The sequence below is a fragment of the Salvia splendens genome, chromosome 21 (assembly GCF_004379255.2).
Source record: "Salvia splendens isolate huo1 chromosome 21, SspV2, whole genome shotgun sequence".
NCBI lineage: Eukaryota > Viridiplantae > Streptophyta > Magnoliopsida > Lamiales > Lamiaceae > Salvia > Salvia splendens.
The window spans coordinates 9,003,656-9,019,237 of NC_056052.1; the positions used below are offsets into that span (position 1 = coordinate 9,003,656).

The 15,582-nt window shown below is 42.2% G+C and overlaps 1 protein-coding gene and 1 pseudogene across 1 annotated transcript; both read left to right on the forward strand.

The window, feature by feature from the left end:
* The first annotated feature begins 340 nt into the window (after window positions 1-340).
* Window positions 341-13,064, forward strand: LOC121784174 (annotated as a pseudogene).
* Window positions 13,065-14,127: 1,063 nt separating this feature from the next.
* LOC121783858 lies at window positions 14,128-15,156 on the forward strand. Its single transcript, XM_042182032.1, has 3 exons — window positions 14,128-14,354; window positions 14,425-14,624; window positions 14,704-15,156. Exons 1-3 carry the CDS (start codon window positions 14,265-14,267, stop codon window positions 14,951-14,953), a joined length of 540 nt encoding a protein of 179 aa, XP_042037966.1. The 5' UTR covers window positions 14,128-14,264; the 3' UTR covers window positions 14,954-15,156.
* The last annotated feature ends 426 nt before the right edge of the window (window positions 15,157-15,582 follow it).

Here is a 15,582-nt window from a genome sequence, read left to right on the forward strand (position 1 = left end):
CATAAAAAAAGATAATAATAATAATAATTTTAAATTTGTTAACATTGAATATTATAAAATTCAATTACAACATGGATGAATATATAGTGTATAAATTAATATAGTATAGTTAATTGACTAAAAACAAAGCAAATTTTAAATACTAATATTTTTGTAATCCACTCTTTCATCGTTTAAAAACAATCGAAGTTTGCAAAAGAAATTTAAATCAATAAAAATTAAGATTTTTATTTTTTGAGTGTGTGCATGAATACTACGCCGCCGTGATTCCTCTTATATAACCACACTGTTTGTGGCGACGATATCATTTTTTCTACTACGAATCAACCTATCAACAACCATGGCGAAGAAGAAGAAGAGATCCGCCAACGTTTCAGGGAAGCCGAAGCACTCTCTCGATGTCAACAGATACAACAACAAAGGCAAATTTGTTAAAATCGTAGTCCGGTCAATGCAATTGAACGGGCCGTACAAATGACAGATTATTTAATTTTAAAAATAATTAAATAATTTATAATCAATCTATGCTCTGGGTAGGTGATTGTGGTATATTCACTTTCTCTAAGCCGATTCCGGTGAGTAAGAAATAATATATTAAAGTATGTCACGATATATGGAGATATGTAATTAATTAATTAAATAATTAATTAATTTTATTTTGGACACATAGATAAAATAATGTGGCAAATGGGCATACGGGGAAAGCATCGTAGAATGCGTGCACATTGATCGAGTTGTCCAGATCATTTACATTTCTGGAATGAACAACTACGTGAGAGGTGTCTAGATATATCCGTTCAGGTTCATGCTCCATGATTGACGTTTGTAACGTGTGTAACGTTTGTAACCGCCGACCAGTACAATTAGCCTTAATGGCTGTTTTGATTCCACCTCCACATGCATTGGACTTAGCCTATAAATAGACATGCATCCCTTGCATTCTCTACACCACTTTACAAACAAACTAAACATATCATCTGCATAGCTCTCTCTCCCTCTCTGCATAGTCTTCCGTCGATGCTTTGCCCTCGCCATCATCCAGTTCGCCGGAGTTTGTTCCGTCGCGGTGCTGCAACGAACAAGACAAAACCGTTTTATCTTTGGGGACGACACACCAATGCGAGAACACAGTAAAAAAAGGAAATTAATCACTTGTGGTGGGACAACTCAAAATGGAAAGTTGATCACTTGCAGTGGGACGGAGGGAGTAATATACTCCCTCCGTCCTACAAGAGTATGCACTCTGTCATTTTTAGTCCGTCCTATAAGAATATGCACTTTCTAATTTTGGTATCTCTTTTCTCTCTAATGAGGTGGGACTCATTCTCCACTAACAATACTTTAATTACTTTTTCTCTCTATCTCTCTCTTACTTTACTAATTTTATATTCAAACCCGTGCCGAACTCAAAGTACATATTCTTTGGGGACGGATGGAGTAATATATAAAATATATTATATGTATAATATAAATACTAGTATTATATAGAATATACGGTATAAACTTTATAATTTAGGTGTGCGTTATAATGCTAACTTTTCTTAAATTGCTAACTCATCAATGTAGTGTATTAAAAATGTCAACACGATCACGTTAAAATGTCAGTACATATTTGTGTTGAAATTTTAATAAATTATGTTGACATTTCAGTATCATCGTATTGACATTTCTAATACACTACGTTGATGAGTTAGCAAGTTAGCAATTTAAGAAAAGTTAGCAATGGATCACACCTTTATAATATATATATATATATATATATATATATATATATATATATATACATAAAAAAATTAATATACTATATATAATTTTCCCTTGGACACATAAAAATATGGAATTGATATAGCATAGGAATTAAGACAAATTTGGTAAAGTGTGATAGGATGAGAAGAGTAGTTAAATTAGTATTAGTTGATAGTGAGACTCGCATTATTAGTAGTGTTTAATTGTGGTATAAGTTGTAAATAAGTTGATTTATAGTGTAATAAATTGGGATAACTTTCCAAAAATGGAATGTACATATTTTTGTGGGATGTACGAAAAATAAAGGTAAACATATTTTTATGGGCGGACGGAGTATTAAAATATAATTCGATTTTTTGTTTTTTTTTTTCGCCTGAACCGAACTTGAAAACCTAACTGAATTTTAAAATTTCGGTTTGGATCGGTTCGGATATTTGTTTTTTTCTGGTCTTAGTCGAGTTTGAAAGAGAACTGACTGAACTATGTTTTTGGTTGCTCACATTGGTAGGTAACTCGCATGTTATGCCTCAGAAAGAGCTCCAACGCTTCTGCAAGGAGCTTCGCACCCGGCTAGAGATGCCCAAGGTTTTCGGTTCCGGCGGTTAACCGCGGAACCGTGACTTTTTTCTTGAACCGGAACCGCCATATTTTGAACCGCGGGCCGGTTCCGGTTCCAAATTTTACGAACCGAAACCGTGCCGGAACCGCCGGTTCTGGACGGTTCCAAACCGGAACAGTGAAAAACCGTCGGAAAACCGTGAAATGTAGCCGGAACCGCGAAAAACCGCTGGAAACCGGCGGTTCGGAACCGTGAAAAACCGTAAAATAACTGCCGGAAAACCGACGGTTCGGAACCGGAACCGTGAAATAGCCTCACGGTTCGGTTCCGGTTCCACATTTCTCGAAACTGGAACCGCCGGTTTACGAACCGTGGGCATGTCTACACCCGGCTTTCAAGCAGCTATGAGGTTATGTTGAAGGGAAAGAAGCTACCTATGTCCCTCTTGAATGATCATCAAAAGGTTTGAAGCACTACACATGATGAAGACAACCTAGGTGATGAATCCGCGAATTTCTGATGTTAGTGAATGCAGGAAAATACAGATCACGACACAAAGAATTTACGTGGTTCGATTTACTGAAGTAAATCTACGTCCACGGGAAGAAAAGAGGGCAGAGTTGTATTGCTTGATCTGTTTTCTACAGCTTACAAATACAAACTTGCTATATGGTGTTTTATCTCTAGAGAGCTTAACCCTTTTCTATCTGATCTAAGTTCTATTTATACATTGAACTAAGATCGTGGCTTGCATCACCACTAATGATGGTTGTGGATGTCGTGGAGGTCCTGCATGTAGCGTAGGTCATGGCCTACGATCGTGGCCTGAGCAGACACCACGTGGTAGTGGGTGTGTTGGAAGTTGTGGAAATCCTGTATGGGTCCACTAACTCCTTGTTCGGTCGAATACTGAGACCGAACTGCTTTGGTTGCCGATCTGAGAGTAGAGCTTGATGCCGACCTGAGAGCAGAGCTTGATTGGTTGGCTTTTGCCGAGCTGTAGGCTGAGGCCGAACTCTTACTGAGACCGAACTGCTTTGGTTGCCGATCTGGGAGCTTGATGCCGACTTGAGAGCAGAGCTTGATTGGTTGGCTTTTACCGAGCTGTAGGCTGAGGCCGAACTCTTTGGTAATGCCGAACTCATACTCTTCCTTGGGCTTTGGGCTGATGGGCCGTTGGTGCTGTTGGGCTTGTTTAGTCCGTACCCCATCACTACCCCCCCCGAAAGACGAAGTGAATCACTTCGGCGAAGCGAGTCACTTCGGCATTCTGGATAAAGGTACGGGGGAGGCTGACGTCAGGGGACGTGCCTTGCACGTGACTGCATTAAATGCGACAGTAAAATCCGGCCGTTGAATCCTGAAAAGGTGGGATTCGAAACGGTGCGACGATTTTGAAATCTTCGCCGAATCTGATAAATACCTCCTTTCTTCATCATTGAAGCACTTTTGCGACTGCTTCTTCTGCACTCTATCTCCTTTGCGTAAAAATTTCCTTCCGCTTTCAAGAATTTCTTCAGAATTTCTTCAGATTTTGCAAAGAGTAAGAACCATGTCTTCTTCTTCTTCTTCCGAGTTAGGTAGCGGTAGGAAAGGGGGCAAGGGGTCTTCTAGCCGGAAAGAGTCCGGAGAGAAGACTGTAGAATACTTTCACAGCGTCTTGAGTAAGGACACCGTGATATCTCTACACGAAAAATATCTTCTTCCCGGGGGGAAGGCGGTGGTTCCCGACGATGATCATAGGGCTAACGACCCGCAGGAGGGTTATGCCACCGTTTACGAAGCCTGCTTAGAATGCGGGCTTCGTTTCCCTCTTCCCCCACCTTTTGTAGAGCTTCTTGATTTTTTTCAACTCCCTTTAGGTCAGGTGACTCCGAATTCTTGGAGGCACTTGTCGGCTTTTGCTGCCGAACTCCGTAGGCTAGATAAGGATCTGTCTCTGCGGGCAATCCTTAATTTTTTCCAATTTAAAAGGAAGGGATCTTGGTTTTACTTGATCCCCTTACAGCCTTTTAGGGCATTCTGCAAAACCAAGTGGCCGAAATGGCAAAACCGCTTCTTTTTTTATAATAGGACAGCGGCTCCGGGCTTCCCCTGGAGAGGGCCGAAGTCCGTGATTCCTCATCCTCGGTTAGAACCGTTGGCCGAGCTCGAGGGCGAGCTCAATAAGATTCCTATGATTAGGAAACAATACTCGGAAACTGAGCTCGTCAAGGGCGACCTCGTGTTCAATATCTCGTCTTCGGACGAAGAAACTGAGGGTGAGGATTTCTTTTTTATGCTTTACTGCTTTAGCAGCGAAAACTAACCTTGTTTCCTTGCTTTTTGGCAGTGTACATGCTGAATAAGGCTAGCCGCAAATCTTCGGAGTCCAAGGAGCCGGAGAGGCCGAAAACCACCAGCTCGGCGTCTGATGCCGAGAGGACTCCGAAAAGGCAAAAAACCTCTTCGGATCCGAAGAAGCCGGAGTCGACTTCGGCAAAGGGGAAGGGGAAGGCCCAGAAGCCCCCGAGAGCGCCAGAGAAAGACGTGGTCTTGGCGCCTCCTTCGGAACATATCTGTGAGCCGTTTTTATGGCCCACGGACTTCGCCGAGGTGAATTCTCTTCTTGATTTTCTGACCTTGCTTTTTTCCTGTATTTTTTGTGGCCCCTTTGTTGACTTTTTTCTTTATCCATTTTCAGAGGAACGATATGCTCTCCAAGCTCGTCGCCGTCGAACTCTCCAAAGCGTCCAATGACTATGCTGAGATGCAGAGGAAGTTGGCGGCTGCTTGTCATCGGGCCGAACAGGCTGAGGCTAACTTTGAGAAGGCCAGAGCTGCTAGGATTTCGGCCCAGGATGAAGCTCAGTTTGCCAAAAACCAGCTCGTCATCCAGCGAGAGCAGACGAAACGGAGGGATGCTGCCGCCGTGGCTGCCCAGGGGGAGGCTCTCCGTGTTTACACGGAGAAACTCTTTTTGAGCAGCCAGTTCTCGGCTTTTGTCGGTAGTCTGGTAAGGCTAATTACCGATAAGGGCGAGCAGGGGGCCGACGTCGTGCTGCCTCTGTACAGCCGAGAGATAGCAGCTCGGCTTCAGAATCTGCCGCTCCTTGAGGAGCTCGCTTCATCCTCGGTCCTGCTTTCTACAGACCGAGTCCGGAGTTGTCGAGCTGATCGGGACGAGAACCTGGAGGCTATCTTTGCCTCCGTGGGACCCGTTTCACCCGCTTCGACTTACAACGGAGAGGGTGAGGCCGAGCCGCTGGAGCCGGAGGCCGAAGTCGAGCGGGCCGGGCATCCGGAGAAGGAAGCCGATCAGGAGGCGGAGGCGAGGCCGGCAGGATGCGAGGCCGAGGCTGAGGTAGCTCAGGAAAAAGGAGCTGAACCAGACCGAGGAGCCGGAGACGAAGCTGGCGGAGTATGATTTCGTCTCCCTTCTCTTAGTCTAGTTTTCTTCCTTGTAAAATGGCCTTGAAGCCCTAGTGTAAAAAATTTTCCTTGTGAATGAAAAATTCTCTACATTTGTCTTCGTATAGCTTTTCGTACTCGCCTTTATTCCTGTTGTATTTTACTATCTGCTCGGTATAGCTGCCGAACTAACATAGCTGCTTTGCACTCAAGGAGATGGAGATACTTCACTGGAAACGGCTGTACTCTTCGGCTTTAGACGAAGCTGAGAAAAGAGCTATAGCCGATCAGACGAAGAATGACGAGCTTCTGGCTCGTTTAGTGGAGCTGGAGGCCGATAATAAGGACTTAGAGTCCGATAAGAATGATCTGGAGGCCGAGCTGAATACGACCATTGCTGAGAGGACTGCGTACGAGGATTACATCCGTGTGCGCGGGGGAATGACCATATCAGATGTTCAGAGTCGAGTTGACGAACTGTGGGAGGAATATCATGTACTCCGGAGGAACAATGCGCTGGAGAGCTCGGCTTGCCAACAAGTCGTGAAATCATTGCGGCGCTGGGCTTCTCGGTACGACATAGTTCTTTCCCGGCGTCCCTCAATTGAGAGATTCCTCAGGCATTTCCCGCCAACAGATGCTAGTACTCCAGCTCAAACCTCTGATTCACTTGCTCAAAACCCTACTCCAAGTCAGCAACGAACTCAGGGACAACCGGAGACGTCAAGTCGAGGACGGACTGAAGTTCGCAGAGGAGTTGTGGTTATGAGTGAGCAAGATCGGCAAATGCTTCGTGAAGAGACTCTTCGCCGCCGAGGTGCTAGGACTTCCCGGGCTCAGAGAAGAGGTGGCAGGTCGATTAGAGCATCTCGTCGACCTGCTTATTCTGCGGCTGCCTGGAGCGCCCGAACTCAGCTTCACGAGGATTTTGTGAATAGATGGCTCAACTTTAGCAACCCTGGACAGTAGAATAGTCCTTTGTAATAGCGTAACGCCATCTCGTAGGGTAGCGGAGTTGTGTGCCGAACAAGATTTGAAAAATGAAATTTTGTTTTCGCTTCTAACACTGTATTTACAGCTTAGCGAAAAAATTTCATCGTACTTGTCCTCGGTCTTATGAAGTAAACTTCTTTGACCGGACTTGGTCCTTGGTCTTATGAAGTAAACTTCTTTGACCGGACTTGGTCCTTGGTCTGATGAAATAAACATCTTTGACCGGACTCGTCTTTGGTCTGATGAAATAAACATCTTTGACCGGACTCGTCTTTGGTCTGATGAAATAAACATCTTTGACCGGACTCGTCTTTGGTCTGATGAAATAAACATCTTTGACCGGACTCGTCTTTGGTCTGATGAAATAAACATCTTTGACCGGACTCGTCTTTGGTCTGATGAAATAAACATCTTTGACCGGACTCGTCTTTGGTCTGATGAAATAAACATCTTTGACCGGACTCGTCTTTGGTCTGATGAAATAAACATCTTTGACCGGACTCGTCTTTGGTCTGATGAAATAAACATCTTTGACCGGACTCGTCTTTGGTCTGATGAAATAAACATCTTTGACCGGACTCGTCTTTGGTCTGATGAAATAAACATCTCTGACCGGACTTGGTTTGCGTTCTAATTTGGCGATTTTTGTCGCCGGGATCGAACTTTCCCTTGTCCTAATTCGGCGAGTTTTATCGCGTGGATCGGACTTTCCCAGTTAACCGAAGTGGTCTTATGCAGTAAACCTCTTTGACTAGACATGGTCGTCCTCGGTCTTATGAGGTAAACTTCTTTGACCGAACTTGGTCGTCCTAATTCGGCGAGGTTTATCGCGTGGATCGGACTTTCCCTTATTGCAGTTCGTTTCAGACGAAGTGCTTATTTCTTAAGCCGAATTGTGGTCTTGTATCTTCCTGAGAAGCTTGGACTCTCAATCGTTGGCTTATTGCAGTTCGTTTCAGACGAACTGCTTGTTTAAGCTGAATTGTGGTCTTGTATCCTCTTTAGAAGCTTTGACTTCACAATCGTTGGCTTATTGCAGTTCGTTTCAGACGAACTGCTTGTTTAAGCTGAATTGTGGTCTTGTATCCTCTTTAGAAGCTTTGACTCACAATCGTTGGCTTGTATATGTTCTAAGAAGGGGATCAGCCTTCGAAGAACAAGATACCTCAGTAACATTTGTAAGAGACGACACGCACAGAGACAGACAAAACACACAGACAAAACGCACAGAGACAAACAAAGACCAAGCAAACCAAAGAAAGCACATTGACCGAACAGGACTCAAGACTGACTGGACTGTCTCTTACAAATGGAACTTTTTGAGGTTGGAAACGTACCATGTTCGGGGTACTTGTGCTCCTGACACGTGAGTCAATTTGTAAGACCCTTTGCCGAGGACTTCTGACACCCGATATGGACCTTCCCATGTGGGTTCGAGTTCGCCCAGCTTTTCTGCTCGGCTTACTTCGTTGTTTCTCAAGACGAGATCTCCCACTTGAAATTGCAGCTTTTTCACCCTTTGGTTATAATACCGGGCTACTTGCTCCTTGTACTTAGCTGCTTTTATGCAGGCCAATTCTCTTCTTTCTTCGGCAAGATCTAGTTCGGCTCCCAGTCCGTCACCATTCACTTCTGAGGAGAAATGGAGGTCGGGGACTGAGTATGCCGATCTCAACCGGAATCACGGCTTCAGTGCCGTACACCATCGAGTTCGGCTCTGGTGTGACTTCGGTCATTTCGCCTGCCTCTGACTCCGGTTGCTGTGATCGCTATGCTTGATGGTGCCGAGCTGATTGCTCGGCACTTTTAAGCGCAATCTGCAAACTCTTGCTCTTTTTTGATCACCTCGGATGACCGCTATCCCTCCTTTAGTGGGGAAGGTGTTTGGCGAGGATGCCTCTGATCGCTATGATCGGGCTTCTTTTCGTCTCCTCTAGATGAGCTGTCTAAAGACCGTTTTCGACGGTCTGCCTCATCGGCTCGGGAGAACTGGTCCGCAATGTCCCACATCTCTTGAGCTGTTTGCGGACTGCATTCCACGAGCTTTCTGTAGAGAGCTCCGGGCAGGATTCCATTTTGGAATGCCGAAATGACAAGTAGATCATTGAGATTATCTACTTGTAGGCATTCCTTATGGAATCTCGTCAGGAAGTCGCTGATCTTTTCGTCGCGACCTTGACGTATAGAAAGCAGCTGAGCCGAAGTAATCCGGGCTTCCGCTTTCTGAAAGAACCACCTTCTGGCGTTCCCGATGAGCAGCTCGGGGAACAGCTTGCACATATGGACCTCATTGAGACCCTGGTTCGCCATATTATACTGATAGCGTCCCAGGAAGTCATGAGGATCCACCAACCCGTCATAAGTCATTGACGGAGTTCGGTAGTTCTGTGGCAAGGAAGTTCGGGTGATATCGGCCGAGAACGGAGTCTTCAATGCTCCGTACATGGCGAACCCGACACCTCTTCGGTATGGAGGAGATGAAGTTCTCCTGTGATTCCGGTACCGAGGAGGAACAGGAACATGTCGGGGTTGAGGATTCTTCTTCCTGGAAGACACGGCACTACTGCGGTAGCGACTTTCATGTCTGGATGAGGAGGGAGAATCCACCGTTTTCGTCTTCGGCTCTTGGCTCTTTTGCAGGAAGGCTAAGAACTCATCCTGCTTCTCAGCCAAGAATAGCTTGACAGCCTCATTCAAATCAGGCTGCTGGGAAGACTCGGTGTGTGGACCTTTTGAGCGGCTTGTTCCTTCATCGTGAAAACTGGAAGTAGCTGTATCCCGAGGCTGTTTTCCGGACCTGCGGGCTGGACTAGCTTCCTCATGGTTTTCACGAACGGTATTACGGGTAGTGTGTGATCTGGTATGCATTTTTTTGGGGTGGAAAAAGGGTCAAAAATTCGCTTATCACAAATTTGGTTCTTCGTTTCCCACAGACGGCGCCAGTGATGAATCCGCGAATTTCTGATGTTAGTGAATGCAGGAAAATACAGATCACGACACAAAGAATTTACGTGGTTCGATTTACTGAAGTAAATCTACGTCCACGGGAAGAAAAGAGGGCAGAGTTGTATTGCTTGATCTGTTTTCTACAGCTTACAAATACAAACTTGCTATATGGTGTTTTATCTCTAGAGAGCTTAACCCTTTTCTATCTGATCTAAGTTCTATTTATACATTGAACTAAGATCGTGGCTTGCATCACCACTAATGATGGTTGTGGATGTCGTGGAGGTCCTGCATGTAGCGTAGGTCATGGCCTACGATCGTGGCCTGAGCAGACACCACGTGGTAGTGGGTGTGTTGGAAGTTGTGGAAATCCTGTATGGGTCCACTAACTCCTTGTTCGGTCGAATACTGAGACCGAACTGCTTTGGTTGCCGATCTGAGAGTAGAGCTTGATGCCGACCTGAGAGCAGAGCTTGATTGGTTGGCTTTTGCCGAGCTGTAGGCTGAGGCCGAACTCTTACTGAGACCGAACTGCTTTGGTTGCCGATCTGGGAGCTTGATGCCGACTTGAGAGCAGAGCTTGATTGGTTGGCTTTTACCGAGCTGTAGGCTGAGGCCGAACTCTTTGGTAATGCCGAACTCATACTCTTCCTTGGGCTTTGGGCTGATGGGCCGTTGGTGCTGTTGGGCTTGTTTAGTCCGTACCCCATCACTAGGCTTTATACATAAGATACAGTTTTGATTATTTTTTTTTGTTTGCTGAATGCTTATCTCTCATTTTGTTCTGTTTCCCTGAATGTGTTTTCAGCAAGCAAGATTCCATCTCCTTGACACACAACCTTTTAGTTATACTTTTGGCATCTGATTATGAATCATTAATCAGGAGGGCCGAGATATTAGGTACTGAATATGATATTTTTCTATTTGTCGGTGTCTATGACTCACCCCTCTTTTTTGGACATCAACTTCTAATGATTTCTTGCAGATGCATTTGGAGAAAAACATGGTGCTAGTACCTCTACCGAAGGGGACGGTAATGGGTTCAGGGACCTTGTATGCCACACAATGTTCGAGAAAGGTCAGAGTAAGCGTATATGGGGAGAGCTCTACAAAGTGATTGATTCCTCGGATATTGTTATCCATGTAGATTTTAAAAAAGGGCAAACTGCTTATAAAGTCATAAACTTTCAAAATAGTTTGGTTTTTCCCGTGAACTTTAAATATTGCATGAAAAGTGTTATCCTTAGTGAGCACTATCTTTTTACTGATTTAATTTAATTCTTCGCCGTCTTCCTTCTACAGTGTGATTTAGTTTCGGCCTGGGTAACGAAAGGATGGCTTCGGGTACTGTCTAAGGAATACCCTACTCTTGCTTTTCATGCAAGTGTGAACAAGTAATTTGGAAAGGTAGTAATTGACTTCTCCCCTTAAAACTGCAACAAAGAACTATTGTTGTAATTTTACATTACAAGGTGGGATTGGACCCATGATTGCTTGGACATATAATGATTTGTTGGCGGTGGGGATGTCAATCGGGCAAGTCCATTTTATTTATTTGTAGTTATTCAGTTTATCAAAAATCATCATTGAAAACCCTTGCTTGACAATCTTTGGGCTAATAGTTGGACTACTCAGTTGTGGGCTAATTGCGCTGAAATTTTACCGGGTTAGAAATTTTCAACCCTAACCCCCTATCCGGGTCGCTGACTATTTAAGTCATCCCACTGGTTTTTCGGTTGTACTGACATCCCTAGTTAGTGGAAATCTCGAAATTGATAATGTCAGTCCCTGCGTTGTAACGCACAATTTGGGGAAAGACCATATTTGTCTCAAGATTGATTCCCTAAGTTATCATTCATAGTTCTGTGAATAGAGTTTTCCATAAAAAGCTTTTGTGTATGTGAATTAGTTAGATCTAAATAATGTTGATGTCTCGTTCAGACTTCTTTCAAACTTTTTGGATAATGGCCTCCATATGAAATTTAATGTTTAGGATTCTTTGCTAAAAATGAAGAAAATGGCAAGTATCTTTTGTTTATTGAATTAAGTCAATTATATTTGATGTCTGTTTCTGTTACTTTTCGTTATTGTTAGGGTTCTCTTCTGGCTGTATTAAGACAGTTCTCCCGTTTTAAAAGCGACAAGCAAGCGATATCTGTCGGATTTGTCGGATATCCCAACGTTGGAAAGTCGTCTGTTATCAATACTTTGAGTACAAAGAATGTAAGCCACTCTTCTGTTGTTTATTTTGTCAACTCAGAAGTTGTCCTTTTAACTCTGTATGCTTGCTACATCTTTTGATCATCAGGTTTGCAAAGTTGCGCCGATTCCCGGGGAGACTAAGGTGTGGCAATACATCACACTTTCAAAGAGGATCTTTCTAATTGATTGCCCTGGAGCAGTTTATCAGAGCAATGACTCTGAGGCAGATATAGTCTTAAAGGGTGTGGTAAGTAATATACTTTATCAGTCAAATGTTTTTAGTGTTTCTTGATGTTTTTGTATATGGTCTAGAAGATTGTCCCATTTTTCCTTTTATATAGGGGTGGGATATGATTAGTTATAATAGAGTTCAAGTTCATTGGTGAATGATTCTATGGTTAATAAATTCAATTATCATCAGAAGCAAAATGGGAATGACTAATGAAAATATTAAAGTTCATAATTTTTCTCCGACCTTATTCATGATACAAATATTTCAGTCTGTTCTGCATAGTTAAAGCTTCAATTAAAACCTTTAATCTGCACTCAAATTTCATTGCTATTTATTTCTGCCTTTTTTATGCAAATTTCACCCAAACAGCTATGGCTTTCTATCCATTTTGTCTGCTAGCTGACATTACAGTTTGTATGATTGTAATCAGTAGTAGAAAAGATTACTTACAAATTTTTTCTTAACCATTACAATGTATGCTATGTATACCTGCATAAAACACCTTTTGATTTACAGGGAGGATGACAAAGATTTCCTTGCTCAGCTTTGCAAGTTGACTGGTAAACCTCTCAAGGTAAAATCTCCCATGTCATAAAAGTTCAAGAAAGACGCTATGTCTTCTGCATTGTGCAAATACAAACTCATTCATGAGGCACTTTTTCTTTCGATGATTAGGGGGACGAGTCTGATTATACGACTGCTGCGAAGATGATCCTCCACGACTGGCAAAGGGGTAAAATACCGTTTTTCGTCCCACCACCTATGGAAGAGGAACAAGCATTGGATGAAGTTGAGGTTGATGCCGTTGCTGATGATTAGGCGGCTGCTGCTAGAAAGGGAATCGATGAGGTTATTTCTTCCCAGGAAATCGATACACTTGTCGTTCAAAAGGACCTCTTCAGCGAGCAAGAGTTGACGGGAGCTACGTTGGAGTCATAGATGAAGAGGCTTGAAGCTTTTCTGTTTCCTTATCTTTCTCTTTTCATAATTTCTTCTCATGTCCCTTTTTCCTCTTCCACGTCTTGGGTTATGATTTTTTCTATACATGACTTAATTTTCATGCTTAATTTCATTATGTTTCAGTTTTAGAGCATGTAACCCCAAGCTTTCATGTTAATTTTTCATGGTATATCATTTTTAAAAACCTCAAATTTTGAGAAATTTATTTTTGTTCCATGGATTTTAAAGTTAGTTTATATGTAAAGGGAAATTGGTCAGAAAAACTTTGAACTTTCACAAAAATATGATATTTCCTAGTACAACTTTTAAAAGTAGTAAAAGTTATTAACTGTTCGAATTGTGTAGATTTCCCACGCTAAAATTTCCGGCATAAGTTTTGCCTACATGGAATGCTAACACTAATTTTAGAGCATTCATATTGTCTTCAGTTTCATCTTCCCAACAAGATAGAATATAGTTTCGACTATTACATGTAGGCAGAATTTATGCCGGAAACTTTAGTGAGAGAAATTCGCACAATTTGAAAAGTTAGTGATTTTTAAGAGCACTTTCAAAGGTTGTGGGGAATATCAAATTTTGTTGAAAGTTCATGGTTTTTCTTATACCAATTTTCTATATTATCCAATACTGATCCATTAATGTGAAAGATCATCCAGCCTAACGAATGACCACAAATAAAAAATCCGTCACATATTCAATAAATTTGGAATTTGGTGACTTAAAACTGAAGATTGGTGAAAGAAAACTACTTACCATGTCACTATAAGTAGAATTAAAATTATTCATGTTATTACCTAATCATAATCTTAAATTAATACTATCATTTTCTAAAGAAAGATAAAAGCACGTACCTATCTTCACAATTTCACCCACTCTTTGTTATTGAGAGAGAGAGATGGTTACTTTTGGTGGGTTAAAGGTCCATTTTCGTTTTGAGTATTCTTGATATTAAAGGTAAGATGCCTATCCAACGCTCCCCATTTTAACTTTATAAAATACTACAAAAAATGTGTGTATGTGTGTGAGAAGAGAGGTGAAGGTAGCATGTTGCATGTGAGCTAAAGTGAATATATGGGAGAGAAAGGGCCATTTCACCTCTTTGCTTTCTTCACACATACACTATATAGATAGCAATCCAACTATATATCAAGAACATATCTACACAAGCCCCAAAAAAACTTTTTATCTTTCTCTTTCTTACTAGAAGAATCAGCCTTCATCTTGATCTGCATAACAATGGCCTCCAAGTTTCTGTTGGTGACAGTTTTCGTGTTTGATTTGATTGCTTTTTCGCTTGCTGTTGCAGCCGAGCACCGCAGATCATCTGTCAGTCTTTCAATCTCATTATTATTTTTTTATTATAAATTCTTCGGACTAACATCCACCGTCTCTTCAGGCAAGCGTTGCAACTGAGGCGAACATGGAGTTTTGTGTTTATGATTCGGACATAGCCACCGGCCTTGGAGTGGGCTCATTCTTGTTCCTTATGGTTAGCCAACTAATAATCATGGCTGCAAGTAGGTGTTTATGCGGTGGGAGAGCTCTCCAGCCCGGTCGTTCTAGGGTTTGGGCGATTGCGTTGTTCATCTCCTGCTGGTATATTTCGTATCGATTAGCTTCAACATTCATTACTCACTCGAAAAAAGTGTGTTGCCCTAAATTCAAGCGGATGCAGGGTGGCATTCTTCATTGCTGAGGTGTGCTTGTTAGCTGGCTCAGTAAGAAACGCGTACCACACCAAGTACAGGACATACTTGTCAGCAACTCCTCCCTCGTGTGAGACGTTGAGGAAGGGAGTGTTTGGAGGCGGGGCAGCATTCATATTCTTCACCGCCATACTCTCTCAACTTTTCTACATGACTTTTTCCAAAACCGGTGACGTCTCTCTCCCTATGAGAGGGGACACCGGAATAAGGATGGGATAGAGGAGAGGTTTTCGTTCCTCGTGGGTACACAAGCATATCTGAATAAATTTGCAGTGTTGAATTGAGATTTGCATACACAATGTATGTTTTGTGGCATATACAAGAGCTTTGTAGGTCTTTCGTATAGTGGCTTGTTTTGTATGCACAACATTCATATGTTATAGAGTTGGAAATGTAATTTTGTAGTGTTATTGACTGATGAATTGTATGTTTCCTACTTTTTTTATGCCTTTTAGATTTGTTAAAACCGTGGAGTGATCAATTGCTAACTACAACTAATTTAAGACCATAGGATTTTAGAAATCTTGTGGTCTAAAATTTGCTACGTGTAATTTTTCGTTTTTATTAATTAAATAAAAAAAGATAAAAAACTACCAAATTAGGGTATTGGATGAAAATGTCAATACAGTGTCTCGAAAATATCAACACAATGCTTTGAGAATGTCAACACAATGCTTTGAGAATGTCAACATAATGCTTTGAGAATGTTAACACATTGCTTATATTGACATTTTACATATATTATATTGACATTTTTTATATACTATGTTGACATTTGTGCTGTACGAAAAAATTGAAAATTTTCGATTTTTTTTTTCAAATTTTGACATCGGAACATATGCAAGTGA